Below are 27,356 nucleotides of genomic sequence, written 5' to 3' on the forward strand. Positions count from 1 at the left end.
TCCTGGGGTGGTAGGTAGCCTAGTGTTTAGAGCGTTGGGCCAGTAACCAAAAGGTTGCTGGATTGAATCCCCAACTTGACAAAGTAAAAATCTGATGTTTGGCCCCAAAACAAGGCAGTTAACTCACTGTTCCCTGGTAGGCTGTCATTGTAAATAAGAATGTGTTCTTAACTGACTTGCCTAGTTAAATAAAGGTTCAAATTAAAACATGATGAACACTAGGTAGGGGAAGAGAGCTGATAGACCCAAGATGCACTAGTTTCTACTTCCCTATGTACACACACATATAAACAAAGACGCACCATTATAATATACTTTAACCGATTATGCAGCAGAGGCTCTCAACTTGCTGCAACTTCATTAAGTGATATCAATCCATCTATCATCCATCGATTCACTTCTTTACATGTGGTCTGTGTTACTTAATTGGCAAAGAAACAAAATCCAACTCTGTCTTGATTGGGTTGTATCCATTTCCATCCCTTCCTACTTCATCAGTGGTCAGAGAAACAGAGATCTATGGCCAAGGATCAGTTTCCTCTCCCCTCGTCCCCTCCTCTCCTCCTCCTCTCTCGTTCACAGCCTGGTGGTGAAATGGGATGGAATGCTGGAGGTGTTGGAGTAGGGCAGATAGGATTACTCCTTCCTTCTCAGGTTGGTCAGTAGTATCACTCTGGTGGGATTCTACCTGGATGTTCCTTACATCTTACACTCTTCTGTGTGACATCCAGTCTGTGTGACATCATTAGTGGTCTGAACATGAATATGACATGAGAATTATTCCCCTACTCCTTCATTCTCTCTCTCACTTCCCTCCCTCTCTTCACCTCTCCTGGACGGCACTCCCAACCCCCCTGGGGATGGACAAACAGATGGACGTACTCAGTCAAACTTGGCACCTGTGTTCCATGAATAGTTAAAGAGGGGTTTGGTGACGATCAGGCCGTAACTGAGATTAGAACAGCCAGCAGGACTCAGTCCAGGCAACAGGCAGGGCTCTGGAACTCCCCAGGAGGCTACAACAACCAGCAGGAGGGGCAGGAGGCAGGACTAGGGGGAACAGCACGTGGCATGATGCCTACCCTGTGGTGGAAACGTAGACTTGGAAACGTAGACTTGGATGGAAGGGAGAAACAAAGCAAACAACTGTCAATCTGTGGGTAAACAAATACATGACTGTACATTAGACCACTGAGCCTGTGTGTTCGTCCATAGGGATGTATATGCATATACAGTATGGAGAGGAGACATTGTAGCTGTGTTGTGTGTTGGTGTTTTGCTGAGGTGTTTAAACACTGTAATGCACCTTCACTTTCCTATAGATATACCATTACCTGACACAGGTGTGAGTACACGTGTCCTCTGCATGCTGAAGCCTGAAGAATAGCTGGCCTACAGTAGAGTGGATTGGGTAGGGTGGTAGGGACATTGGGGGATAAAGTAGGGGCCACTGAGTAGGACTCCTAGGAGAGAGAGAGAGAGAGAGAGAGAGAGAGAGAGAGAGAGAGAGAGAGAGAGAGAGAGAGAGAGAGAGGGGGGGGGCGAGATAAGGAGAAAGGGAGAGAGAGAGGGAGAAGATAGACTTAGTTTGACAACAAAACAATCAAAATGAAAGAAAAGCTGATCAGGACAAAATTAAGGTAGAGGAATTGAAAAAGGATATGATGCCTTGGTGGCAATTCACTTGAGACGGTGGTGGAAACTGATCCTGACCAAAAAGATGCAGATTGCCTCCTGTACTCTGATGCCACTAGAGAGACACTCACACAAGTGGAGAGTACATCAACCCTATGCAAATAAGAGAGAGAGAGAGGAGAGAGAGAGAGAGGGAGAGAGAGAGAGACAACAGGAGAGAGAGAGAGGAGAGAGCGAGAGGAGAGGAGAGAGACAACAGGAGAGAGAGAGAGAGAGAGAGAGAGAGAGAGAGAGAGAGAGAGAGAGAGAGAGAGAGAGAGAGAGAGAGAGAGAGAGAGAGAGAGAGAGAGAGCAGATTGAGAAGGAGAGAGAGGGGGCTGGACCCTGAGCAGTATGGTCCAGAGGGAAAGGCATTGAAGCGAGAGGAGACAGCATTAAGACCCTTCATTAGAACAAGCTACGATTCTAGGTTGTTAGAACAAGTAGATTGACACAAAAGCAAGGACGGACGAGAGAGAGAGAGAAAGTTTGGATTCCAGTGTTGTCCAACACCAAGCAGCAAAGGACACTTTAAAAAAAGGTTTTCTACCTATATTGTTTTTAACCTTTGTCAGTCTGCATCAGTCTCATTTGAATACGATAAGTCATGGACCCTCCTCTTCTGCCGGTGGCCAGGATGGAGGTGGACGTGGACCTGGGCTTTGCCCTCTTCTTTGTCTTCATACTCTGTTCCTTCCTGCTGTTCACCATAGTGCGCTGTGCCCAGATGGTCCTGAACCCCTACAGCGCCATCTCTGTCGCCGCATACCAGAATACGGAGGAACAACCTGAAGAGTGACCTCACTCCATACTGGGCAGGAAATAATGTGAGCATAGTGCAAGAATCCTAGCCCGACTGTGGCTAGTGTGCTGAAGGTGGGAAGTTTGGTTTCGTAGTTAGACTTGTGGGAATCAAGAGGAGCAGGAAGCACATGAAGGGAGTGGTACTTCAAAGTTTGGAGAATTCATCAGTCCACAGATCTGGAGATGAACATCAGACACCATGATAACCTGGAAAACAGGAGCAAATGGGGCCATGAGGATTTCAAATTGTTACAGTACAGTTTATGTTAAGACAATGTGCTTTTGGGAAAGTCTACAGTTGTCAGCATGTCAAGGACCAGTCAGATAAACATAGGATTGACCACCATTTTAGGTTTTGTATTCCTAATCAGCCACTGTCATATTCACATCTGCTTTCCATTAAAACAAATAGCTAAGCCATGAGAGAAAATTGCATGACAATAAAAAGCATACTTGAATGTCTGTTTATTTGTGATGTTTTTACAATATGCAGTCTAGGTTATAATAATAATAATTGATTACATTTCTATAGCGCCTTCCATAGAGTCTCAAAGCACTTGAAGAGCAAAAAACAAACTAGCAATATAATATAATGACAGGTCAAGCAATAGAGGCCAAGTCTTTGAAAGCTGCAACTTCTGAGAATGGAAAGGGTCAATTCATGGCTTGAGCATAAGGAGCTGGTCAGAGGATGGTCGATGATTTCATGTCATTTTGAGATTGCCAGAGTTCAAGTGGGGCAGAAAGTTTCTTATGCTGAGGCAGTGAAGAGAGTAGAGGATAGCCCAATGGTGAGTGATTCGACTGGGAGGCCACCAGTGAGTAGGCCTGAAGAGAGAGCCAGAGAAGATTCGTTTTTAGAAAGGTTGTATTTATAGCGAAATAGCCATGGTGATCAACTGCACTGATGGAGTGGAAATCACAAAAGGTAGATGGTAGTTGCAGCAGCAAATATTTGTGTGTGAGAGATTTTAGTGCAGAAGGTCTACAGGAAGTTTTGAGAGAAGGGTTCCATCCGACCAGGGTGACAGCCTGCAATGCTATAGGGTCGATTAGGGCCAAAATAGTGGGATGGGCTGATGGTTTTTGGGGATAGTGTATAGTAGGGTTTGATGTTGCAATTTAAATTTTACCCCATTCCCCTTTTTTGATCAAAATGTGCAATCCGCATTCCGACCTGCTAAGGGCAGCAATTCGCAACACAGCGTCTAGTCTGCCGGAAAGCCACAGGAAGAAGAAGTTGTATGCGGGGTATTGTGAGTGGTCTGTAGCTTTCTAGCTGAATGACTGGATAAATGGACAATAATGATGGGTGAGTTCATTAATTTCCAATAAAAATTGTCTCGATTCATAAACAGTTTTTAGTTGCAGATGCATTATACGGTAAGCAGATATAGATTTAGAGAAGGCAACTACAAAAGACTGAACCGCTTGTTAGCATAGCTAGCTAATCTGCCTCAATACATTAGCTTACTAGCGACGTAACTTTCGAGTTGGCAAGATTGTTTGAATAAACTCAACTTGTCCGATAAATGAAGATCCACTGTGATTACGTGCACAAAAACACTTTTTCATTTCATTTAAAGCTATATTTCAATATTTCTCACTGCCAAACGTGTCTTCTCTGCGCACCGATGTGTGCTAACCTTTTGCCGATGTGACGTTTGGTAGTTGTAGTTTAAATTGTTCACTAAATGGCTTTTCCCCCTATGTTAGTATGATATACAAATGGTGTAAAAGGTTTTTGATTACAATAGCTTTCATTCCAAATAACGAGTTTCAAATGTTTATTTGGATCTTCTAAGATTAGTTAAATACGTTTTATTTTAGAATCTTCAAGACTACAACTACCACGAACACTGTCGATGTCCCTGCACAGTGGTCCCTCATTTCAAAACAATGCATTAACTTCGTTACAATATAAACTACATAAGGTGATATTTTAAACAGATTGTATAGGTGAGTTTTAGTCCCAACGTGTTTAATCGGCCCTGAAACTAAAACAAGGTTCGGAATACCGTGTAGTTGGCTTGCTAGCTAGTTGGCTAACACTAGCTTGATCAGTAACATTGTAATCTTAGCCAACTCTATAAAATCTCTCTCGCTTTCTTTCCCTCATCTTCACTCCGTCCTTTCTCTATCTGCCTCCTCCCCTTCTACTCTACTCCCGTTGCTTTCTTACTCTCCCTCCCTGTATGTCTCAACCCCGGTCTCTCCATCGTTCTCTCTGCCTGACCCCCGTTCCATCTCTCACGCCTGTCTCCCGCCAGGATGGAGGTGGAGGGCTGGGACTCTGGTCTGGAGGAGGAGCTGGGTGTGTCTCTGGAGGAGCTGAGTAAGTGGATTGAGGAGGAGGTGGAGAGGAGCGAGGCAGTCTGCCAGAGGAAGGCCCAGCTGGCTGAGCTCAAAGAATGGGTGGAGCAGAAAGAGAAGGAAGAGGAGGTGGTGGACAAACTCTTCAACAATGCCAACCAGTGAGTGTGTGTGTGGGGGGGATGATGTTTTGTTTGTTTCTTTCTCAGGTCCATAGTAGAGTGGAAAACTTTAGGGTGTGTGTGTCAGGTCTATAGAAGAATGTGAGGCCCGGCATACTGTAAAATAGGACTGGTGTGTGTGTGTGTTAACGTCTGTGTGATTCTCTCCATTGTGTGTGTGTTTCAGGTCCATAGTGGAGTGTGAGGCTCTGGTGAAGTCCACCTACAGTAAAATGGGTCTGGTCTACAAGGAGAGCTCTTCAGAGGATGAGGGTGGAGTGGGAGGGGTTCAGTCCTCTGATGTCATAGAAATTGACGATGATGATGACGATGATGATGTCATCGCTGTGGGCTTACGTACGTACTGACACTTACTCCCAGTGAGCTAAACAATATGTTTACCAAAGGAAACCTTTCCAGAGGGGCAGCTCCAGGATAAGACACATGAGTGAATGTCTAACCTGGTTTCTTTTCTCTCTTCTCTGACCTCTTTCCTCTCAGTGGTTCCACCCAAGAAACCTGGGATACCTGTCCAGGATGCAATGGTGAGAACAAATAATTAGTCACACACACTCGTGTTAATTGAATGTGTATTAATTGACCCTGTTATCTGCAGATTTCCAGTGTTCCTCTCAGCCGGTGTTCAAGCTTGTCTCTCTCCCTTCGCTGTCTCTCTCTCTCTCCCTTCAATCAATCAATCAAGTTTATTTTATATAGCCCTTCGTACATCAGCTAATATCTCGAAGTGCTGTACAGAAACCCAGCCTAAAACCCCAAACAGCAAGCAATGCAGGTGTAGAAGCACGGTGGCTAGGAAAAACTCCCTAGAAAGGCCAAAACCTAGGAAGAAACCTAGAGAGGAACCAGGCTATGAGGGGTGGCCAGTCCTCTTCTGGCTGTGCCGGGTGGAGATTATAACAGAACATGGCCAAGATGTTCAAAATGTTCATAAATGACAAGCATGGTCAAATAATAATCAGGAATAAATGTCAGTTGGCTTTTCATAGCCGATCATTAAGAGTTGAAAACAGCAGGTCTGGGACAGGTAGGGGTTCCATAACCGCAGGCAGAACAGTTGAAACTGGAACAGCAGCAAGGCCAGGTGGACTGGGGACAGCAAGGAGTCATCATGCCCAGTAGTCCTGACGTATGGTCCTAGGGCTCAGGTCCTCCGAGAGAAAGAAAGAGAGAAGGAGAGAATTAGATAGAGCATACTTAAATTCACACAGGACACTGGATAAGACAGGAGAAGTACTCCAGATATAACCAACTGGCCCTAGCCCCCCGACACAAACTACTGCAGCATAAACACTGGAGGCTGAGACAGGAGGGGTCAGGAGACACTGTGGCCACATCCGATGATACCCCCAGACAGGGCCAAACAGGAAGGATATAACCCCACCCACTTTGCCAAAGCACAGCCCCCGCACCACTAGAGGGATATCTTCAACCACCAACTTACAATCCTGAGACAAGGCTGAGTATAGCCCACAAAGATCTCCACCACAGCACAAACCAAGGGGGGGCACCAACCCAGACAGGAAGATCACGTCAGTAACTCAACCCACTCAAGTGACGCACCCCTCCTAGGGACGGCATGAAAGAGCACCAGTAAGCCAGTGACTCAGCCCCTGTAATAGGGTTAGAGGTAGAGAATCCCAGTGGAGGGGAACCGACCAGGCAGAAACAGCAAGGGCGGTTCGTTGCTCCAGAGCCTTTCCATTCACCTTCACACTCCTGGGCCAGACTACAATCAATCATATGACCTACTGAAGAGATAAGTCTTCAGTAAAAACTTAAAGGTTGAGACCGAGTCTGCGTCTCTCACATGGGTAGGCAGACCATTCCATAAAAATGGAGATCTATAGGAGAAAGCCCTGCCTCCAGCTGTTTGCTTAGAAATTCTAGGGACAATTAGGAGGCCCGCGTCTTGTGACCGTAGCGCACGTGTAGGTATGTACGGCAGGACCAACTCGGAAGATGGGTAGGAGCAAGCCCATGTAACGCTTTGTAGGTTAACAGTAAAACCTTGAAATCAGCCCTTGCCTTAACAGGAAGCCAGTGTAGGGAAGCTAGCACTGGAGTAATATGATCAAATTTCTTGGTTCTAGTCAGGATTCTAGCAGCCGTATTTAGCACTAACTGAAGTTTATTTAGTGCTTTATCCGGGTAGCCGGAAAGTAGAGCATTGCAGTAGTCTAACCTAGAAGTAACAAATGCATGGATAAATTTTTCTGCATCATTTTTGGACAGAAAATTTCTGATTTTTGCAATGTTACGTAGTCTTGATATGTTCGTCAAAAGAGAGATCAGGGTCAAGAGTAACGCCGAGGTCTTTCACAGTTTTATTTGAGACGACTTTACAACCATCAAGATTAATTGTCAGATTAATTGTCATTAACAGAAGATCTCTTTGTTTCTTGGGACCTAGAACAAGCATCTCTGTTTTGTCCGAGTTTAAAAGTAGAACGTTTTCAGCCATCCACTTCCTTATGTCTGAAACACAGGCTTCTAGCGAGGGCAATTTTGGGGCTTCACCATGTTTCATTGAAATGTACAGCTGTGTGTCATCCGCATAGCAGTGAAAGTTAACATTATGTTTTCGAATAACATCCCCAAGAGGTAAAATATATAGTGAAAACAATAGTGGTCCTAAAACGGAACCTTGAGGAACACCGAAATGTACAGTTGATTTGTCAGAGGACAAACCATTCACAGAGACAAACTGATATCTTTCCGACAGATAAGATCTAAACCAGGCCAGAACTTGTCCGTGTAGACCAATTTGGGTTTCCAGTCTCTCCAAAAGAATGTGGTGATCGATGGTGTCAAAGGCAGCACTAAGGTCTAGTAGCACGAGGACAGATGCAGAGCCTCGGTCTGACGCCATTAAAAGGTCATTTACCACCTTCACAAGTGCAGTCTCAGTGCTATGATGGGGTCTAAACCCAGAATGAAGCATTTCGTATACATTGTTTGTCTTCAGGAAGGCAGTGAGTTGCTGCGCAACAGCTTTTTCTAAAAATTTTGAGAGGAATGGAAGATTCGATATAGGCCGATAGTTATTTATATTTTCCGGGTCAAGGTTTGGCTTTTTCAAGAGAGGCTTTATTACTGCCACTTTTAGTGAGTTTGGTACACATCCGGTGGATAGAGAGCCGTTTATTATGTTCAACATAGGAGGGCCATGCACAGGAAGCAGCTCTTTCAGTAGTTTAGTAGGAATAGGATCCAGTATGCAGCTTGAAGGTTTAGAGGCCATGATTATTTTCATCATTGTGTCAAGAGATATAGTACTAAAACACTTAAGTGTCTCTCCCGAACCCAGGCCCTGGTAGAGCTGTGCAGATCCAGGACAGCTAAGCCCTGGAGGAATACGCAGATTTAAAGAGGAGTCCATAATTTGCTTTCTAATGATCATGATCTTTTCCTCAAAGAAGTTCATGAATTTATTACTGCTGAAGTGAAAGCCATCCTCTCTTGGGGAATGCTGCTTTTTAGTTAGCTTTGCAACAGTATCAAAAATAAATTTTGGATTTTCCTCAATTAAGTTGGAAAAGTAGGATGATCGAGCAGCAGTGAGGGCTCTTCGATACTGCACGGTACTGTCTTTCCAAGCTAGTCGGAAGACTTCCAGTTTGGTGTGGCGCCATTTCTGTTCCAATTTTCTGGAAGCTTGCTTCAGAGCTCGGGTATTTTCTGGATACCAGGGAGCTAGTTTCTTATGACAAATGTTTTTCGTTTTTAGGGGTGCAACTGCATCTAGGGTATTGCGCAAGGTTAAATTGAGTTCCTCAGTTAGGTGGTTAACTGATTATTGTCCTCCGACGTCCTTGGGTAGGCAGAAGGAGTCTGGAAGGGCATCAAGGAATTTTTGTGTTGTCTGAGAATTTATAGCACGACTTTTGATGCTCCTTGGTTGGAGTCTGAGCAGATTATTTGTTGCGATTTCAAACGTAATAAAATGGTGGTCCGATAGTCCAGGATTATGAGGAAAAACATTAAGATCTACAACATTTATTCCATGGGACAAAACTAGGTCCAGAGTATGACTGTGGCAGTAAGTAGGTCCAGCGACATGTTGGACAAAACCCACTGAGTCGATGATGGCTCCGAAAGACTTTTGGAGTGGGTCTGTGGACTTTTCCATATGAATATTAAAATCACCAAAAATTAGAATATTATCTGCTATGACTACAAGGTCCGATAGGAATTCAGGGAACTCAGAGAGGAACGCTGTATATGTCCCAGGAGGCCTGTAAACAGTAGCTATAAAAAGTGATTGAGTAGGCTGCATAGATTTCATGACTAGAAGCTCAAAAGACGAAATCGTCATTTTTTTTTGTTGTAAATTGAAATTTGCTATCGTAAATGTTAGCAACACCTCCGCCTTTGCGGGATACACGGGGGATATGGTTACTAGTGTAACCAGGAGGTGAGGCCTCATTTAACACAGTAAATTCATCAGGCTCAAGCCATGTTTGTCAGGCCAATCACATCAAGATTGTGATCAGTGATTAGTTCGTTGACTATAACTGCCTTTGAAGTGAGGGATCTAACATTAAGTAGCCCTATTTTGAGATGTGAGGTATCACGATTTCTTTCAATAATGGCAGGAATGGAGGAGGTCTTTATCCTAATGAGATTGCTAAGGCGAACACCGCCATGTTTAGTTTTGCCCAACCTAGGTCGAGGCACAGACACAGTCTCAATGGGGATGGCTGAGCTGACTACACTGACTATGCTAGTGGCAGACTCCACTAAGCTGGCAGGTTGGCTAACAGCCTGCTGCCTGGCCTGCACCCTATTTCATTGTGGAGTTAGAGCCCTGTCTATGTTGGTAGATAAGATGAGAGCACCCCTCCAGCTAGGATGGAGTCTGTCACTCCTCAGCAGGTCAGGCTTGGTCCTGTTTGTGGGTGAGTCCCAGAAAGAGGGCCAATTATCTACAAATTCTATCTTTTGGGAAGGGCAGAAAACAGTTTTCAACCAGCGATTGAGTTGTGAGACTCTGCTGTAGAGCTCATCACTCCCCCTAACTGGGAGGGGGCCAGAGACAATTACTCGATGCCGACACATCTTTCTAGCTGATTTACACGCTGAAGCTATGTTGCGCTTGGTGACCTCTGACTGTTTCATCCTAACATCGTTGTTGCCGACGTGGATAACAATATCTCTATACTCTCTACACTCGCCAGTTTTAGCTTTAGCCAGCACCATCTTCAGATTAGCCTTAACGTCGGTAGCCCTGCCCCCTGGTAAACAGTGTATGATCGCTGGGTGATTCGTTTTAAGTCTAATACTGCGGGTAATGGAGTCGCCAATGACTAGGGTTTTCATTTTGTCAGAGCCTAACGATTGCGTCTGAAGCTGGGCTTGCAGCACAGCTATCCTCGCCGTAAGGCGATCGTTCTCCTGTATATTATGAGTACAGCGACTGCAATTAGAAGACATCATGTTAATGTTACTACTTAGCTTCGGCTGTTGAAGGTGCTGACGAACCATGTCCAGATAAAGCGCCCGGAGTGAAAAAGTTAAATGAGGGAAAAAAGTTGTGATGGAAAAACTAAAAATATAAACGGTAATTAAAAAGTAAAAAGAAAAAAAACGTAAAGTTGTCAGCTAGGAAAGTAAGGTTGGCAAAAAAACGCACAGCAACAAAACGCACAGCAACATGTCTGCAAAAAAAATCACTGTCTCTCTCTCTCTCCCTTTGCTGTCTCTCTCTCTCTCCCTTCGCTGTCTCTCTCTCTCCCTTCGCTGTCTCTCTCTCTCTCCCTTCGCTGTCTCTCTCTCTCTCTCCCTTCGCTGTCTCTCTCTCTCTCTCCCTTCGCTGTCTCTCTCTCTCCCTTCGCTGTCTCTCTCTCTCTCTCCCTTCGCTGTCTCTCTCTCTCTCTCTCCCTTCGCTGTCTCTCTCTCTCTCTCCCTTCGCTGTCTCTCTCTCTCTCCCTTCGCTGTCTCTCTCTCTCTCTCCCTTCGCTGTCTCTCTCTCTCTCCCTTCGCTGTCTCTCTCTCTCTCCCTTCGCTGTCTCTCTCTCTCTCCCTTCGCTGTCTCTCTCTCTCTCCCTTCGCTGTCTCTCTCTCTCTCCCTTCGCTGTCTCTCTCTCTCTCTCCCTTCGCTGTCTCTCTCTCTCTCTCTCCCTTCGCTGTCTCTCTCTCTCTCTCTCCCTTCGCTGTCTCTCTCTCTCTCTCTCCCTTCGCTGTCTCTCTCTCTCTCTCTCCCTTCGCTGTCTCTCTCTCTCTCCCTTTGCTGTCTCTCTCTCTCTCTCCCTTTGCTGTCTCTCTCTCTCTCTCCCTTTGCTGTCTCTCTCTCTCTCTCCCTTCGCTGTCTCTCTCTCTCTCTCCCTTCGCTGTCTCTCTCTCTCTCTCCCTTCGCTGTCTCTCTCTCTCTCTCCCTTCGCTGTCTCTCTCTCTCTCTCCCTTCGCTGTCTCTCTCTCTCTCTCCCTTCGCTGTCTCTCTCTCTCTCTCCCTTCGCTGTCTCTCTCTCTCTCTCCCTTCGCTGTCTCTCTCTCTCTCTCCCTTCGCTGTCTCTCTCTCTCTCAATTCAATTCAAGGGGCTTTATTGCCATGGGAAACATGTGTTAACATTGCCAAAGCAAGTGAGGTAGACAATACACAAAAGTGAAACAAACAATACAAATTAACAGTAAACATTACACATACAGAAGTTTCAAAACAATAAAGACATTACAAATGTCATATATATATATACAGTGTACATATTATATACATATAATATGTACATATCTCTCTCTCTCTCTCCCTTCGCTGTCTCTCTCTCTCTCTCCCTTCGCTGTCTCTCTCTCTCTCTCCCTTCGCTGTCTCTCTCTCTCTCTCCCTTCGCTGTCTCTCTCTCTCTCTCCCTTCGCTGTCTCTCTCTCTCTCTCCCTTCGCTGTCTCTCTCTCTCTCTCCCTTCGCTGTCTCTCTCTCTCTCTCCCTTCGCTGTCTCTCTCTCTCTCTCCCTTCGCTGTCTCTCTCTCTCTCTCCCTTCGCTGTCTCTCTCTCTCTCTCCCTTCGCTGTCTCTCTCTCTCTCTCCCTTCGCTGTCTCTCTCTCTCTCTCCCTTCGCTGTCTCTCTCTCTCTCTCCCTTCGCTGTCTCTCTCTCTCTCTCCCTTCGCTGTCTCTCTCTCTCTCTCCCTTCGCTGTCTCTCTCTCTCTCTCCCTTCGCTGTCTGTCTCTCTCTCTCTCTCTCCCTTCGCTGTCTCTCTCTCTCTCTCTCTCCCTTCGCTGTCTCTCTCTCTCTCTCTCTCTCCCTTCGCTGTCTCTCTCTCTCTCTCTCTCTCCCTTCGCTGTCTCTCTCTCTCTCTCTCCCTTCGCTGTCTCTCTCTCTCTCTCTCTCCCTTCGCTGTCTCTCTCTCTCTCTCTCTCCCTTCGCTGTCTCTCTCTCTCTCTCTCCCTTCGCTGTCTCTCTCTCTCTCTCTCTCCCTTCGCTGTCTCTCTCTCTCTCTCTCTCCCTTCGCTGTCTCTCTCTCTCTCTCTCTCCCTTCGCTGTCTCTCTCTCTCTCTCTCTCCCTTCGCTGTCTCTCTCTCTCTCTCTCTCCCTTCGCTGTCTCTCTCTCTCTCTCTCTCTCTCTCTCTCCCTTCGCTGTCTCTCTCTCTCTCTCTCTCCCTTCGCTGTCTCTCTCTCTCTCTCTCTCCCTTCGCTGTCTCTCTCTCTCTCTCTCTCCCTTCGCTGTCTCTCTCTCTCTCTCTCTCCCTTCGCTGTCTCTCTCTCTCTCTCTCTCCCTTCGCTGTCTCTCTCTCTCTCTCTCTCCCTTCGCTGTCTCTCTCTCTCTCTCTCTCCCTTCGCTGTCTCTCTCTCTCTCTCTCCCTTCGCTGTCTCTCTCTCTCCTGCCCATACATACATACATACATACACTGGTGGTAGTTGAAATTCAGAAAGAAGTTTGAACAATATCCATATGTATGTGTTGTGTTTGAACAATATCCATATGTATGTGTTGTGTTTGTGCGTACGTGTGTCCTGTAGTTTAAGGAGGCGTCGGCAGCTCTCCAGCGTTCCTCCCAGCAGGTGTTGAAGCTGGCCCAGACAGTCAACAAGAACTCTTCTTCCGGGCCTGCTATACAACAGCCAGGTAATGGCACCAATGTGCAATTCTATATGTCTGCGATTGATGTATACCTCCGGGTTACTAGGTGGCGTTCTCTCTTCAGTATTGCCCATGATGGCAGTGTCTTTGTGTGTGTACATACTGCACAAATGTTCACATGCGTTTTTTATTTTGTGTAGGTGGCCCAGTGCCCATGCCAGCAGTGTTTGTGTCCCAGGCCACGCCCAGGAACACACCCACCCAGCCTAACCCCTCCCTGAAGGATGATGAAATCAGACTGGAGATGAGTCTTCTGGGAAAGAAACGCACCAAGACCTGGCACAGCGGAATGCTCATCGCCATCAACCCTGTCGGTGAGACACGCATACACACACCTCTCCACACACACACACCTATGCACATGGTGAAGTAGTTTGACATTGAATGTGTGTGTTTGTAGGTAATGGTTACAGTAAGTACAAGGTGAAGTTTGAGAACAAGGGGAAGAGTCTACTGTCTGGGAACCACATAGCGTTTCACTATCACCCCACCCTGGAGAGGCTGTACGTGGGAGCCAGGGTGGTCGCCAAGTACAAGGACGGCAACCAGGTCTGGCTCTACGCTGGCATCGTGGCAGAGATGCCCAACAACAAGAACCGCATGAGGTGAGAAGCTGTGTGTGTGTGAGCATGTTTCAAATATCCTCTGTGTGTTTGGTGAAGGGTTGTGAAGCTGTTTCAACTGTTGTCTATGTGTGTTTCAGGTTCCTGATCTTCTTTGACGACGGTTATGCCTCCTACGTGACCCTGCCTGAGCTCTACCCTGTCTGCAGACCAAGTAAGAACCCTCCTTTCTGTCTTCATGTCCTCTCTTTCCTTTCATAATGCTCTCTTTTCTCCTATCAATCTGGTTTTGTGATGTGACCTCAGCTTACCCTCTTCACATCTTCACTCACCATCTCTCCTCTCTGCCTCTGCCTCTCCCCCATTGTCTTCTCTCACCATCTCTCTCCTCTGCCTCTCCCCCATTGTCTTCTCTCACCATCTCTCTCCTCTGCCTCTCCCCCATTGTCTTCTCTCACCATCTCTCTCCTCTGCCTCTCCCCCATTGTCTTCTCTCACCATCTCTCTCCTCTGCCTCTCCCCCATTGTCTTCTCTCACCATCTCTCTCCTCTGCCTCTCCCCCATTGTCTTCTCTCACCATCTCTCTCCTCTGCCTCTCCCCCATTGTCTTCTCTCACCATCTCTCTCCTCTGCCTCTCCCCCATTGTCTTCTCTCACCATCTCTCTCCTCTGCCTCTCCCCCATTGTCTTCTCTCACCATCTCTCTCCTCTGCCTCTCCCCCATTGTCTTCTCTCACCATCTCTCTCCTCTGCCTCTCCCCCATTGTCTTCTCTCACCATCTCTCTCCTCTGCCTCTCCCCCATTGTCTTCTCTCACCATCTCCCCTCTTTTTCTCCCCCAGTGAAGCGTACATGGGAGGACATAGAGGATGCATCGTGTAAAGACTTCATAGAGGAGTATATAACGTCATACCCCAACAGGCCCATGGTGCTGCTGAAGGCAGGCCAGGTCATCAAGACAGAGTGGGAGGGGACGTGGTGGAGGAGCAGAGTGGAGGAGGTGGACGGCAGCCTCGTCAAGATCCTCTTCCTGGTATGATGACATCACTAGGATTTGATTACCAGCGAACTTTGTTATTTATAGTCTGATTTAACGGTCGCATCATATGTTATAAACAGGGATAGTTTAGTTTCTGGTTTTGAATCACGTTTTTACACTACTTCTGCAGACTTGACACTCAACAAAATATGAAAATAAGGTAGATAAGATAAAGCAATTAAATGACTGAAAAGTGATCTCTGTGGTAATCCATTTGTATGATTATTTTTTTCTCCTTCAGGATGACAAGCGTAGTGAGTGGATCTACCGTGGTTCAACCAGGCTGGAGCCCATGTTCAACCTGAAGACCAACTGTGCCAACACCCAGGAGAAGAAGATGGCTGGCCAGCAGAGGACACGCCCCAGCATGGGTAACACTCACTCTAGTCAATCAATCAATTAATATATCAACAAACAAACCAATCACTTAACCAATCAATCCATCTTTAATATAACCCAGCGGGATCACATATTATACTGTACATGACGGAACCTTGACCTGTCCTTCATTGGATAACTTCATTGTGATGTCGTTAACCATTTTCTCTCTCTCTGTAGGAGCATTGAGGACCAAGGGCCCTGTGGTCCAGTATCACAGTGGGGGGAACACCACAACCCCCGGCGGGACCCCCACTAAATCCCCCCATCCCCTCTCCCCACCCTCCTCCATCCCTCCTACACCCTCCCAGCCTAATCAGCTTGCACGAACAGAGTGAGTATGACACACACAGACACACAGTGTAAATCTTGTGACATTCCTTGAAAATGGACATCCTCTCTCCCCTCTCGCTGCTATATTTACCCCTTTTCTCCCTGATCCCCCCCCCTTCTTCCCTCCTGTTCCTCTCTCTCCCCCACCCTCAACAGTCCTAAGTATCAGATGGCTAAGAAGAGTACTTCTCCATACATTCCCACGCCAGGAGGCTCTCGCACTGGATTGGCCAGTAATAGCCACGCCCCTAAAGCCATGCAGCCCCAACCTTCAACTGGTTCTCCTGGAAACTCATCCAGGTGAGAGAGAGAGGACAGGAAATGTATGATCATAATAAAAATCATCAAATCTGCATTAATTAGTTACCTTCTCCTACTGCTATTGAACATAATTTCTTACTAAAGAGCCACACTCACAAATATGCAGTTTTATAGGAATCTATTCGTAACTCTACTTCACTCTCGCACCCCCCCTCCAGAATGTATGTCCTTCAGACTGGCAACATCCAGACTCTCACGTCCCTACAGCCTATCCAACACCAGCAGCAGTCTCTGCCCCCTCCTCCCCAAGCCCCTCCCACCGCCCCCGCACCTGCAGTGACCCCATACACCTTCAGTAACGACCGGATTCCCCACGAGCCCTCGTACCGCGCCCCCACAGACCGCATCTTCTACCTGCCTCACACCTGCCAGCCTGCTTGTCTCAACCGTATCCGGCCCTCCAGACCAGATATGCACCGGGGCAGGAACCCCCTGCTCACCCCTCTACTGTACGAATTCAGACGCATGACGGGGCGACGGAGAGTCAACCGCAAGGTAAATACAGAACAAGAGCTTTGAGATGTATTTTATCTCTCAGGAAGCAGGATTTTGATTATTATAGAGGGGGCAGATTTTGGTATTTACTATCTTTCACCCCCCCCATCTCTCCCCAACCCCCCCGTCAGATGTCGTTCCATGTGATCTACAAGTCTCCTTGTGGGCTGTGTCTGCGCAGCATGGCGGAGATCCAGCGCTACCTGTTCCAGACGTGCTGTGACTTCATCTTCCTGGAGATGTTCTGCTTGGACCCCTATGTCCTGGTCGACCGGCGCTTCCAGCCCCAGAAGCCTTACTACTACATTCGAGACATCACCAACGGCCGCGAGGACATTCCCCTGTCCTGCGTCAACGAGATCGACATCACACCGCCCCCCGACGTGGCCTACAGTGAGGAGAAGGATTTCTCAACCAGTATATAGGCCTTGAGTTCCTATAGAGGCCTCAATCAAATGATTACCCATCAGTTCGCTAGGTCTTCCTGTATAGTACGGGCCAATGGGGGTGCACTAGCTACACAACACGTAAGGAAAGAGGGATATCTAGTCAGTTGTACAACTGAATCCATTCAACTGAAATGTGTCTTCCACATTTAACCCACCCCTCTGAATCAGAGAGGTGCAAGGGGGCTGCCATAATCAACATCCACGTCTTCGGGGAACAGTAGGTAAACTGCCTTGCTCGAGCAGAACGACAGATTTTTACCTTGTCAGCTCAGGGATTCGATCTAGCAACCTTTAGGTTACTGGCCCAACGCTCTAACCACTAGGCTACCTGGAATAGGGAGTCAGTTGAGATGAAGTCATAAAACTGGAACATTAGTTCTGATTCTATGGTGAAGAATTCCTGAAGACGTCAGTGACTGATGGATGTCTGTGTGTTCCCAGGTAAGGAGCGTATCCCTGAAGATGGAGTGTTCATTAACACCAGTCCAGAGTTCCTGGTGGGCTGTGACTGTGCCGACGGCTGCAGGGACAAGTCAGTACTGTGACTCTTGACCTTCTGACCTTCCTGTGACTCCCTCATCTGGGCTCTGTCTTAGATTTCACCTGTCCAATTGTTAAATCAGGGATTAACTCATTTAGTCAATTGAAAGTGTTGAAATGGGGATTGTGTGTGTTGTGCAGGTCCAAGTGTTCGTGTCACCAACTGACCCTGCAGGCCACAGCCTGTACCCCTGGAGCACAGATCAACCACACAGCTGGATACACACAAAAGAGACTGGAGGAGTGTTTGCCCACCGGGTGAGAGACGCACACAAACAAGACACACAGCCACAAACACAGACATTCCTCTTACTAATCTCTCCCCCTCCGTCATTCCCTCTCTCAGGATTTATGAGTGTAATAAGCGTTGTAAGTGCTGCAGTCAGATGTGTACTAACCGTCTGGTGCAGCACGGTCTGCAGGTGAGGCTGCAGCTCTTTAAGACCCAGAACAAAGGCTGGGGCATCCGCTGTCTGGACGACGTGGCCAAGGGATCCTTCGTCTGTATCTACGCAGGTACGTCACTAGGTGGTGTGGTGGAGGAGGGGACAGAACGGTGTTATAGCAGGCGTTACACATGGATAACAGTATGTACCGGGATTCACATTGCATTACATGTAGGAAGTGCACTGCATAATAAGACTTGTCATAAGCATTCATAACAGCACATGGCTCCTTGTCAGTGTATATAATTGTTTAAATGCCTACAGATGAATGAATACCAACGTAGAAAGTCTTGCCCTATTTCCTTTACTTCCTTTCTTCTCTTCTCTCTCGCTCTCCTCTCCTCACATTTCAATTCAATTCAGAGCTTTAATGGCATGGGAAACATGTTTACATTGCCAAAGCAAGTGAAATAGATAATACACAAAAGTAAAATAAACAATCAACAATTAGCAGTAAACATTACAGGTTCAGAGGATTAGAGACATTTTAAATATCATATTATGGCTATCTACAGTGTTATAACTGTATAATATAAATATGGCTTGTATTTACAATGATGTTTGTTTTTCACTGGTTGCCCTTTTCTTGTGGCAACAGGTTACAAATCTTGTTGCTGTGGTGTCTCACTGTGGTATTTCACCTAATAAATACAGGAGTTTATCCACATTTGATTTGTTTTCAAATACTTTGTGGGTCTGTGTAATCTGAGGGGAAATATGTGTCTCTCATATGGTCATACATTTGGCAGGAGGTTAGGAAGTGCATCTCAGTGTGTACATAGCCTGTCTTCTCTTGAGAGCCAGGTTTGCCTATGGCGCTCTCTCTCAATAGCAAGGCTATGCTCACTGAGTCTGTACATAGTCAAAGCTTTCCTTAATCTTTGGTCAGTCACAGTGGCCAGGTTTTCTGCCAATGTGTACAGTCTGTTTAGGGCCAAATAGCATTCTAGTTTGCTCTGTTTTTTTGTTAATTATTTCCAATGTGTCAAGTAATTATCTTTTTGTTTTCTCATGATTTGGTTGGGTCTGATCGTGTTGTTGTCCTGGGGGTTTGTGAACAGAGCCCGAAAACCAGCTTTCTTAGGGGACTCTTGTCTAAGTTAATATCCCTGTAAGTGATGGCTTTGTTATGGAAGGTTTGGGAATCGCTTCCTTTTAGCTGGTTGTAGAATTTAATGGCTCTTTTCTGGATTTTGATCATTAGCGGGTATCGGCATAATTTCGCTTCTGCATGCATTATTTGGATGAGTCTCAATTTGGTGTTTGTCCCATTTTGTGAATTCTTGGTTGGTGAGCGGACCCTAGACTTCACAACCATAAAGGGCGATGGACTCTATGACTGATTCTTCAAGTATTTTTAGCCAGATCCTAATTGGGATGTCGAATTTTATGTTCCTTTTGATGCCGTTGAAGGCACTTCTTGCCTTGTCTCTCAGTTCGTTCACAGCTTTGTGGAAGTTACCTGTGGTGCTGATGTTTAGGCCGAGGTATGTATAGTTTTATTGTGTGCTAGAGCTACGGTGTCTAGGTGGAGTTTGTCTGTGTGTTCTTGGCATCTGGACTTTTTTTGGAACAACGTTTTTGTATTACTGAGATTTACTGTCAGGGCCCAGGTCAGATTCTAGTAGGGTAAGGCCGGGTGCTGCAGACTGCCCGCGCCAATTCGTTGATATATATGTTGAAGAGGGTGGGGCTCAAGCTTCATCCCTGTCTCACTCCATGGCCCTGTGGAAAGAAATGTGTGTGTATTCTTTGCCAATATTAACTGTACACTTGTTTGTGTACATGGATTTGATAATGTTGTATGTTTTCTTTCCCCCAACACTGCTTGCCATCAATTTGTATAGCAGACCCTTATGCCAAATTGAGACAAAAACCTTTTTGAAATCAACATTGCATGAGTTTTGGTTAGTGTGTGCAGGGTGAATACGTGGTCTGTCGCACAGTAATTTGGTAAAAAGCCTATTTTACGTTTGCTCAGTACATTGTTTTCATTGAAGAAATGTACGAGTCTGCTGTCAATGATATTGCTGAGGATTTTCACAAGGTTGCTGTTAACGCGTATCCCACAATAGTTATTGGGGTGAATTTGTCTCCACTTTTGTGGATTGGGGTGATCAGTCCTTGGTTCCAAATATTGGGGAAGATGCCAGAGCTGTGGATGATGTTAAAGAGTTTAAGTAGAGACACTTGAAATTCGTGGTCTGTATATTTTATCATTTCATTTAGGATACCATCAACACCACATGCCTTTTTGAGTTGGAGGGGTTTTATTTTGTCCCGTAGTTCATTCCATGTAATTGGAGAATCCAGTGAGTTCTGGTAGTCTTTAATAGCTGACTCTAAGATCTGTGATTGATCCTGTTTTTGCTGTTTGTTCTTTGTTATAGGGACAAAAAGATTGGAGAAGTGGTTGATCCGTACATCTGCCTTGTGGATAGATGATGCTTTGTGGTGTTTGTTTTTGTGTTCCAGTGTTCCCAGAAGTGGTTAGATTCTATGGATTCTTCAATTACATTGATCTGATTTCTGACGTGCTGTTCCTTTTTCTGTATTGTTTTGGTGATTCACCATAGTGAAGGCGTAGACTCAGGTTTTCTTTATTGTTTTGGTGATTCACCATAGTGAAGGCGTAGACTCAGGTTTTCTGTATTGTTTTGGTGATTCACAATAGTGAAGGCGTAGACTCAGGTTTTCTAGGTCGCTATGTTTTTGGTTGGACAGGTTTCTCAATTTCTTTCTTAGGTTTTTGCGTTCTTCAGCAAACCATTTGTCATTGCTTTAAATTTCTTTGGTTGTCTGCTTGAGATTTTTAGATTTCATAGGGAAGCTGAACGGTCAAATATACTGTTTCGGCTTTCTACTGTTACAGTTAAATGTTTTGTCCAGGAAGTTGTCTAAAAGGGATTGAATTGGTTGTTGTTTAGTAGGTGTCGACACTCCACTTTTCTATAGCATTTCGTAATATTGTGCAGTTCCTTTGGCGTTGATGCCTCATGATTGAGTTTTGCTCTGTTCAAGTATACTGTGATTTTGCTTGTGATCTAATAGGGGTGTCAGTGGACAGAATGCTCTGAGAGACTTTGGGTTGAGGTCAGTGATAAAGTAGTCTACAGTACTACTGCCAAGGGATGAGCTGTAGGTGTATCTACCGTATGAGTCTCCTCGAAGCCTACCATTGACTATGTACAGACCCAGCATGTGACAGAGCTGCAGGAGTTGTGACACCTTTTTGTTGGTTGTTTTGTCATAGTTGTGTCTAGGGGGGCATATTTGGGAGGGAATACTGTCACCTCCAGGTAGGTGTTTGTCCCCCTGTGTACTGAGTGTCAGGTTCCTGTCCAGTTCTGGCATTTAGGTCACAACAGACTAGTACATGTCCCTGGGCCTAGAAATGGTTGATCTCCCCCTCTAGGATGGAGAAGCTCTCATCGTTAAAATATGAGGATTCTATTGGGGGATATAGGTACGGTAGTACACATGAGGACATTTGTCTCTGTTGGGATCATTTCCTTATTAATGTCTGGCCAGGTGTAAATTGTTCCTCTTTTGACTAATTTAAGAGAGTGCGTTAGCTCAGCACTATACCAAGTTAGCATTCCCCTGAGGGTCTTTCCTGTTCCACACCTGGTAGTTCAGTGGATGGGACTACCAGCTCTCTGGGCAACCAGCGGGTTTGTCTCCTCTATACCATTTTTCTTGAAGATTACAATGTCTGTATTTCCACTTTATTTGTAGTCTGGGTTCCTGTTCTTGTATATTCCTTGTATATTCCAGGATGAGATAGTAAAACCTTTGTGTTCCATAGTGTCTAGTGTTTTCGTATGGTTTTGTCTCTCCCTCTCTTCTCTCTCCTCTCTCCCTCCCTCTCTTCTCTCTCCCCTCCCTCACTCTCTTATCCCTCTCCCTCCCTCCCAGGTAAGATTCTGACAGATGACTTTGCGGACAAGGAGGGTCTGGAGATGGGTGATGAGTACTTTGCTAACCTGGACCACATAGAGAGTGTGGAGAACTTCAAGGAAGGGTATGAGAGTGAGGCCCACTGTTCAGACAGTGACGGGAGTGGGGTGGACATGTCCAGGCTGAAGAACCCCCCCTCGTCCTCCCTGGCTTTGCAGAACAAGACCCTTCCCAAACCCCCCCAGAGAACCAATGCTGCCAACCCTGCTGGCAAAGGTGAGGGGTCACAGTTTAGTAGTCTAGAAAGAGTCTGGCTGTTACTTTTGACCAGAGCCAAAGTAGTGCACTATATAGGGATTATGGTGCCATTTAGGACTCATAGAGTTTGAAATGACACCTTTTGCCGTTTTACGACTTCCTTCTCTCCATCAGCGCGGGGTGCTGGTGGCGACTCCTCTAAGGATGGGGATAGTGATGAAGAGTCGAACAACGACAAAAGTTCAGACGACACGTTTGTAAAGGACCCCTACTACAGCTCCAGCTCTGTGTGGAGGAGCTACACCACCCGTCGCCAGGCCAAGGGCGTCAAGGAAGGTGTGTGTGCACTTTACTGAACCCTCAGTTGTCACGCTGGGCCTGCAGTAGGAAGTTAAGGCCCAGTGCAGTCAAATGTGATATATATATTTCCACACTGAGGTTGGTGTAAGAGCTATTTGAAAAGACAACCTGAAATGTCAGCCTGTTGTGGTGGGATGGTGTTTTGTCCTGCCTGATGACATCACCAGGCTGTAAATGAGTTAATAAGAAAGAGTTCCAAACATCTCTGCCATAAACAGCTAGTTATCTGTTTCCCCCTCCCCACTTGCCAGGATCAACTGGGGATCCTTAATAAATACACAAATACAAATACTCCCAGACAGTCCTAGCAAGATTCATGCTTGAGAAATTGCAATTTTCTAGAAACTTTTATTCAATTTTCGACTATTTTAATGGACAACAATCACAGTAAGATACTTAATTGTTCCCAGATATATTTGATATTGAGAAAAACGGCTGCATTGAACCTTTTTACATGTAGCAGCGTGATGTAAAATGATATTTATTTGATCTGCCCTCCCCCATCCAGGGAGCCAGGACAGTAAGGATGGGATGAGTGTGTCAGTGGGGGGAAAGGAGGACAGGAAGCCGCCCCCCATGCCAGAGGAGAGTGGGAAGAGTAAAGTAGCGTCCTGGCTCACCAACCAACCCTCTACCTCCCAGGCCACCGTTAAGATGGAGGGACTGAAGATAGAGAAGAAGGTAAGGGAGGTGGGGGGGGGTGAGTAGCCCATATCCATCTCAGCTATTTTGTGTAGATCCTATTACATATATTAGGAGAAATTGATCAGCCTCGATCTCTTGCTTTCATTTCCTGGTGTTCTGATTGGACACCCTCTCATGTAATGATTGATTCCTTCTCATGTTTATTAATGAGTGATTTGTGTTCCGGTGCTCTGGTTGGATATTGATACACCTTCTCCTGTGTTCCAGGAGCCTGGAGACCAGAAAAGGTACATAATGAATGATTGTGAAATGTATTTTCAACCTATTTAACTCTGGCTTGGCCCTTTTAGGCCTGTGTTGCACAATATCAAATGTACTTGGTAAAATGTGCCATATGAATAACGGTCGATAAGGTTGAGTGAGTCTGTAAGTGTGTGTTTTTGCGCCCTCCGCAGTCAACAATCAGTGAAGACGGAGGGAGGGAAGAGGCAGGATGTGATGACGCTGTCGGACAGTGATGACGTCCAGACCATCAGCTCTGGATCTGACGACAACAAGGAGAGAGAGAAACGCACACAGGGTGAAGATGGGGGAGGTAGGGAGAGGAGAGGATGGGGGAGGTAGGGAGAGGAGAGGATGGGGGAGAAGAGGAAGGCAGAAGGGAAATGCACACGGGGAGAAGATGGGGGAGGTAGGGGGCGAAGAGGATGGGGGAGGTAGGGGGAGAAGAGGAAGGCAGAAGGGAAATGCACACGGGGAGAAGATGGGGGAGGTAGGGAGAGGAGAGGATGGGGGAGGTAGGGGGAGAAGAGGAAGGCAGAAGGGAAATGCACACGGGGAGAGGATGGGGGAGGTAGGGAGAGGAGAGGATGGGGGAGGTAGGGAGAGGAGAGGATGGGGGAGGTAGGGGAAGAAGAGGAAGGCAGAAGGGAAATGCACACGGGGAGAAGATGGGGGAGGTAGGGAGAGGAGAGGATGGGGGAGGTAGGGAGAGGAGAGGATGGGGGAGGTAGGGGGAGAAGAGGAAGGCAGAAGGGAAATGCACACGGGGAGAAGATGGGGGAGGTAGGGAGAGGAGAGGATGGGGGAGGTAGGGGGAGAAGAGGAAGGCAGAAGGGAAATGCACACGGGGAGAAGATGGGGGAGGTAGGGAGAGGAGAGGATGGGGGAGGTAGGGGGAGAAGAGGAAGGCAGAAGGGAAATGCACACGGGGAGAAGATGGGGGAGGTAGGGAGAGGAGAGGATGGGGGAGGTAGGGGGAGAAGAGGAAGGCAGAAGGGAAATGCACACGGGGAGAGGATGGGGGAGGTAGGGAGAGGAGAGGATGGGGGAGGTAGGGAGAGGAGAGGATGGGGGAGGTAGGGGAAGAAGAGGAAGGCAGAAGGGAAATGCACACGGGGAGAAGATGGGGGAGGTAGGGAGAGGAGAGGATGGGGGAGGTAGGGAGAGGAGAGGATGGGGGAGGTAGGGGGAGAAGAGGAAGGCAGAAGGGAAATGCACACGGGGAGAAGATGGGGGAGGTAGGGAGAGGAGAGGATGGGGGAGGTAGGGGGAGAAGAGGAAGGCAGAAGGGAAATGCACACGGGGAGAAGATGGGGGAGGTAGGGAGAGGAGAGGATGGGGGAGGTAGGGGGAGAAGAGGAAGGCAGAAGGGAAATGCACACGGGGAGAAGATGGGGGAGGTAGGGAGAGGAGAGGATGCGGGAGGTAGGGGGAGAAGTGGAAGACAGAAGGGAAATGCACACAGGGAGAAGATGGGGGAGGTAGGGAGAGGATGGGGGAGGTAGGGAGAGAAGAGGAAGGCGGAGGAAGGCGGAGGAAAACGTGCACCGGTTTAGGAGGAAATTGGAGTAGGGAGGAAGAATGGGAGAAGGGGGAGAGGTAGGGGTTGAGGGGGCAGGAGGGAAGAAGAAGAATGGGGGGAGGGGAAAACAGGTGAGGAGAGGGGGAAGTTGGGGCTGTGGCTTCATAGATCTCTGTGTTTTATCAGGTATTACCAGACCTGTTCATGTGGTGCTTCTCCCTGAATTGACCCTTTCTCTTCTCCCCTTCATCCTCCTCTCCTCCCTCTCCTTGCCTCCTGTCTCAGGTGCGGTGAAGAGGCAGGTGGCTGTGAAGTCCACGCGAGGCATTGCTCTGAAGAACTCCCATGGCCTGATGGTGAAGACTGGAGGGGCTGGGATGGGGCCAGGGGGAGGCCCGGGGGGCCACGGAGGGGCACATGGTAAGGGTGGGGACGGGGGAGACAGTGGACCTAAAAACACGCGGCAGTTCTTCGATGGGGAGGAGTCCTGCTACATCATCGACGCCAAGCTGGAGGGCAACCTGGGACGCTACCTCAACGTGAGTGTGATACGTGTGTGTCACTTTCTATTAGCCGGTAATAGCTGGCTTTTGTCTGATTTAAAAATAAATGCATAAAAAAGCCGATAAATAAAATTACCTCCGGCCAATAGAAAATATCCCAGTGCGAAGTTTTTGCCTATTCATTGATGGAAATACTGTTGATGGAAATACAGTTAACTGGTCATGCTTATTGCATAATTTAGTGGAATGAAATTGGCTCGTGTGTACAGTATATTGGTTATGCATCTTATTTATCACACGCGTACAGCATACAGATACAGAGTCTTTTAGTGGAAAATCTGTCAGACAGCAGAAGAGCTGCTGCTGCAGCATCTTGTGCTGCTTTCAAGACACCTGGGAACTCGTAAAAATACAAGGTCAAATCATGACGTCTGTGAACTTCAGATCGGAAAGACCCGAGTTGGAATTCCGTGTTGGATGACCATTCCACACAAATTTTCAGAGTTGGAGCTAGTTTTTTCTCCAGTTCCCATTTATCTTGAACTCACTGAAGTCAGAGATTTCCGAGTTCCCAGTTGATTTGAACGCTGGCATCAAACAGCAACAGAAGGCATGCGTCATCAGCGCGCAACATTCCAGTTGCAATGGAGACAATATGCATTTTGACAAAGGGAATGAAGCTCTCTCCTCTCTTCCCTCTCATCTCTCCCCCTTCCAGCACAGCTGCAGTGCCAACCTGTTTGTCCAGAATGTGTTTGTAGACACACACGATCTGCGTTTCCCCTGGGTAGCCTTCTTCGCCAGCAAGTCAGTGTTCTGTATTACACATGGTTACATAGACTTGGTAGAACCCTGTTACTCTGATAAACAAACATGTATTATTTGAAATGTGGTTTTGTGCTGAGCACTTGGAATGTTGACCACCGAGTCATCCACTAATATGTGTGTGTGTGTGTGTGTGTGTGTGTGCAGGCGTATCAGGGCGGGGACAGAGTTGACATGGGACTATAACTACGAGGTTGGCAGTGTGGAGGGAAAGGAGCTACTGTGCTGCTGTGGCTCAACAGAGTGCAGAGGAAGACTGCTATAAGAGACCACCCTCTATACCTCCATCTCATCCCTCTATTTCTTCATCTTATCTCGGAGTGCAGAGGGAGTTCTGCTGGAAAAGACCTGTCTAACTCCATCTCCTCTCTGTGTGTAGAAGAAGCCTGCTGTAAGGACACACTATGCTAACCTCCCTTACTATGTCATTAGAGTAGATGGGACACCTGCACCCACAAGAGTCTCTGTCCACGTTTCTTTTTTGTTCCTCCCCCTCTATCTTTTTTTCTGAATTGTTTGGCTGCCTATTGCTGACGTTTTGTAATTCTTTACTGTTTTGTCTGTATGCCCAGTTGTCTGTATGCCCAGTTGTATTTGACTGTCTGTGAATTCAGACCAAACTGCTCTTCTCACAACTGAATAAAATCCTGTTTTCCACACATTCCACATAGTTTTTAATGATGTTTAATACAGAAGGATTTCAGTGTACCTCAGGCCTAGATATCATTTGGGCTCATGACAGCTGTAGTAGTGTTTCCCTCAGGAAAGCAGGAAGCCACTTTCATAGACACTGGAGTCAGTCTTTCATAGACACTGGAGTAGCCTGTTAGTGATGTTGGACTCAGTGTCTGTAGATGAGCCCCTATGGACTTGGGTCTTCATACATATACACTGAGCAAAAATATGAACGCAACAATTTCAAAGATTCTACTGAGTTACAGTTCATATAAGAATCAGTTAATTGAAATAAATTCATTAGGCCATAATGAATGATTTCACGTCACTGGGAATACAGATATGCATTGTTTGGTCACAGATACCTAAAAAACAAAAGGGAGGGGTATGGATCAGAACCAGTCAGTATCTGGTGTGACCACCATTTGACTCATGCAGTGCGACACATCTCCTTTGCATAGAGTTGGTCAGGCTGTTGGTTGTGGAATGTTGTCCCACTCCTCTTCAATGGCTGTGCGAAGTTACTCGATATTAGTGGGAACTGGAACACGCTGTCGATCCAGAGCATCCCAAACATGCTCAATGGGTGACATCTCTGGTGAGTATGCAGGCCATGGAAGAACTGGGCCATTTCCAGCTGCCAGGAATTGTGCACAAATCCTTCCAATATGGGACTGCATTATCATGCTGAAACATGAGGTGATGGCAGCAGATGAATGGCACGACAATAGGCCTCAGGATCTCATCACGGTATCGCTGTGGATTCAAATTGACATC

General features: G+C 46.8%; 1 protein-coding gene across 1 annotated transcript; it reads left to right on the forward strand.

Moving 5' to 3' along the window:
- Nucleotides 1-3,685: 3,685 nt before the first annotated feature.
- On the forward strand, nucleotides 3,686-26,565 carry LOC129841836 (histone-lysine N-methyltransferase SETDB1-B-like). The gene is made up of 25 exons (XM_055910146.1): nucleotides 3,686-3,790; nucleotides 4,749-4,952; nucleotides 5,140-5,309; nucleotides 5,454-5,497; nucleotides 12,924-13,029; nucleotides 13,185-13,358; nucleotides 13,445-13,649; nucleotides 13,748-13,821; nucleotides 14,451-14,641; nucleotides 14,889-15,018; nucleotides 15,206-15,359; nucleotides 15,515-15,658; nucleotides 15,838-16,174; nucleotides 16,306-16,567; nucleotides 17,065-17,155; nucleotides 17,305-17,421; nucleotides 17,510-17,679; nucleotides 21,528-21,785; nucleotides 21,942-22,103; nucleotides 22,636-22,808; nucleotides 23,040-23,059; nucleotides 23,228-23,367; nucleotides 24,862-25,115; nucleotides 25,798-25,886; nucleotides 26,052-26,565. Exons 1-25 carry the CDS (start codon nucleotides 3,774-3,776, stop codon nucleotides 26,167-26,169), a joined length of 3,804 nt encoding a protein of 1,267 aa, XP_055766121.1. The 5' UTR covers nucleotides 3,686-3,773; the 3' UTR covers nucleotides 26,170-26,565.
- Nucleotides 26,566-27,356: the final 791 nt, after the last annotated feature.

The sequence above is a fragment of the Salvelinus fontinalis genome, unplaced genomic scaffold (assembly GCF_029448725.1).
Source record: "Salvelinus fontinalis isolate EN_2023a unplaced genomic scaffold, ASM2944872v1 scaffold_0002, whole genome shotgun sequence".
Classification (NCBI taxonomy): Eukaryota; Metazoa; Chordata; class Actinopteri; order Salmoniformes; family Salmonidae; genus Salvelinus; species Salvelinus fontinalis.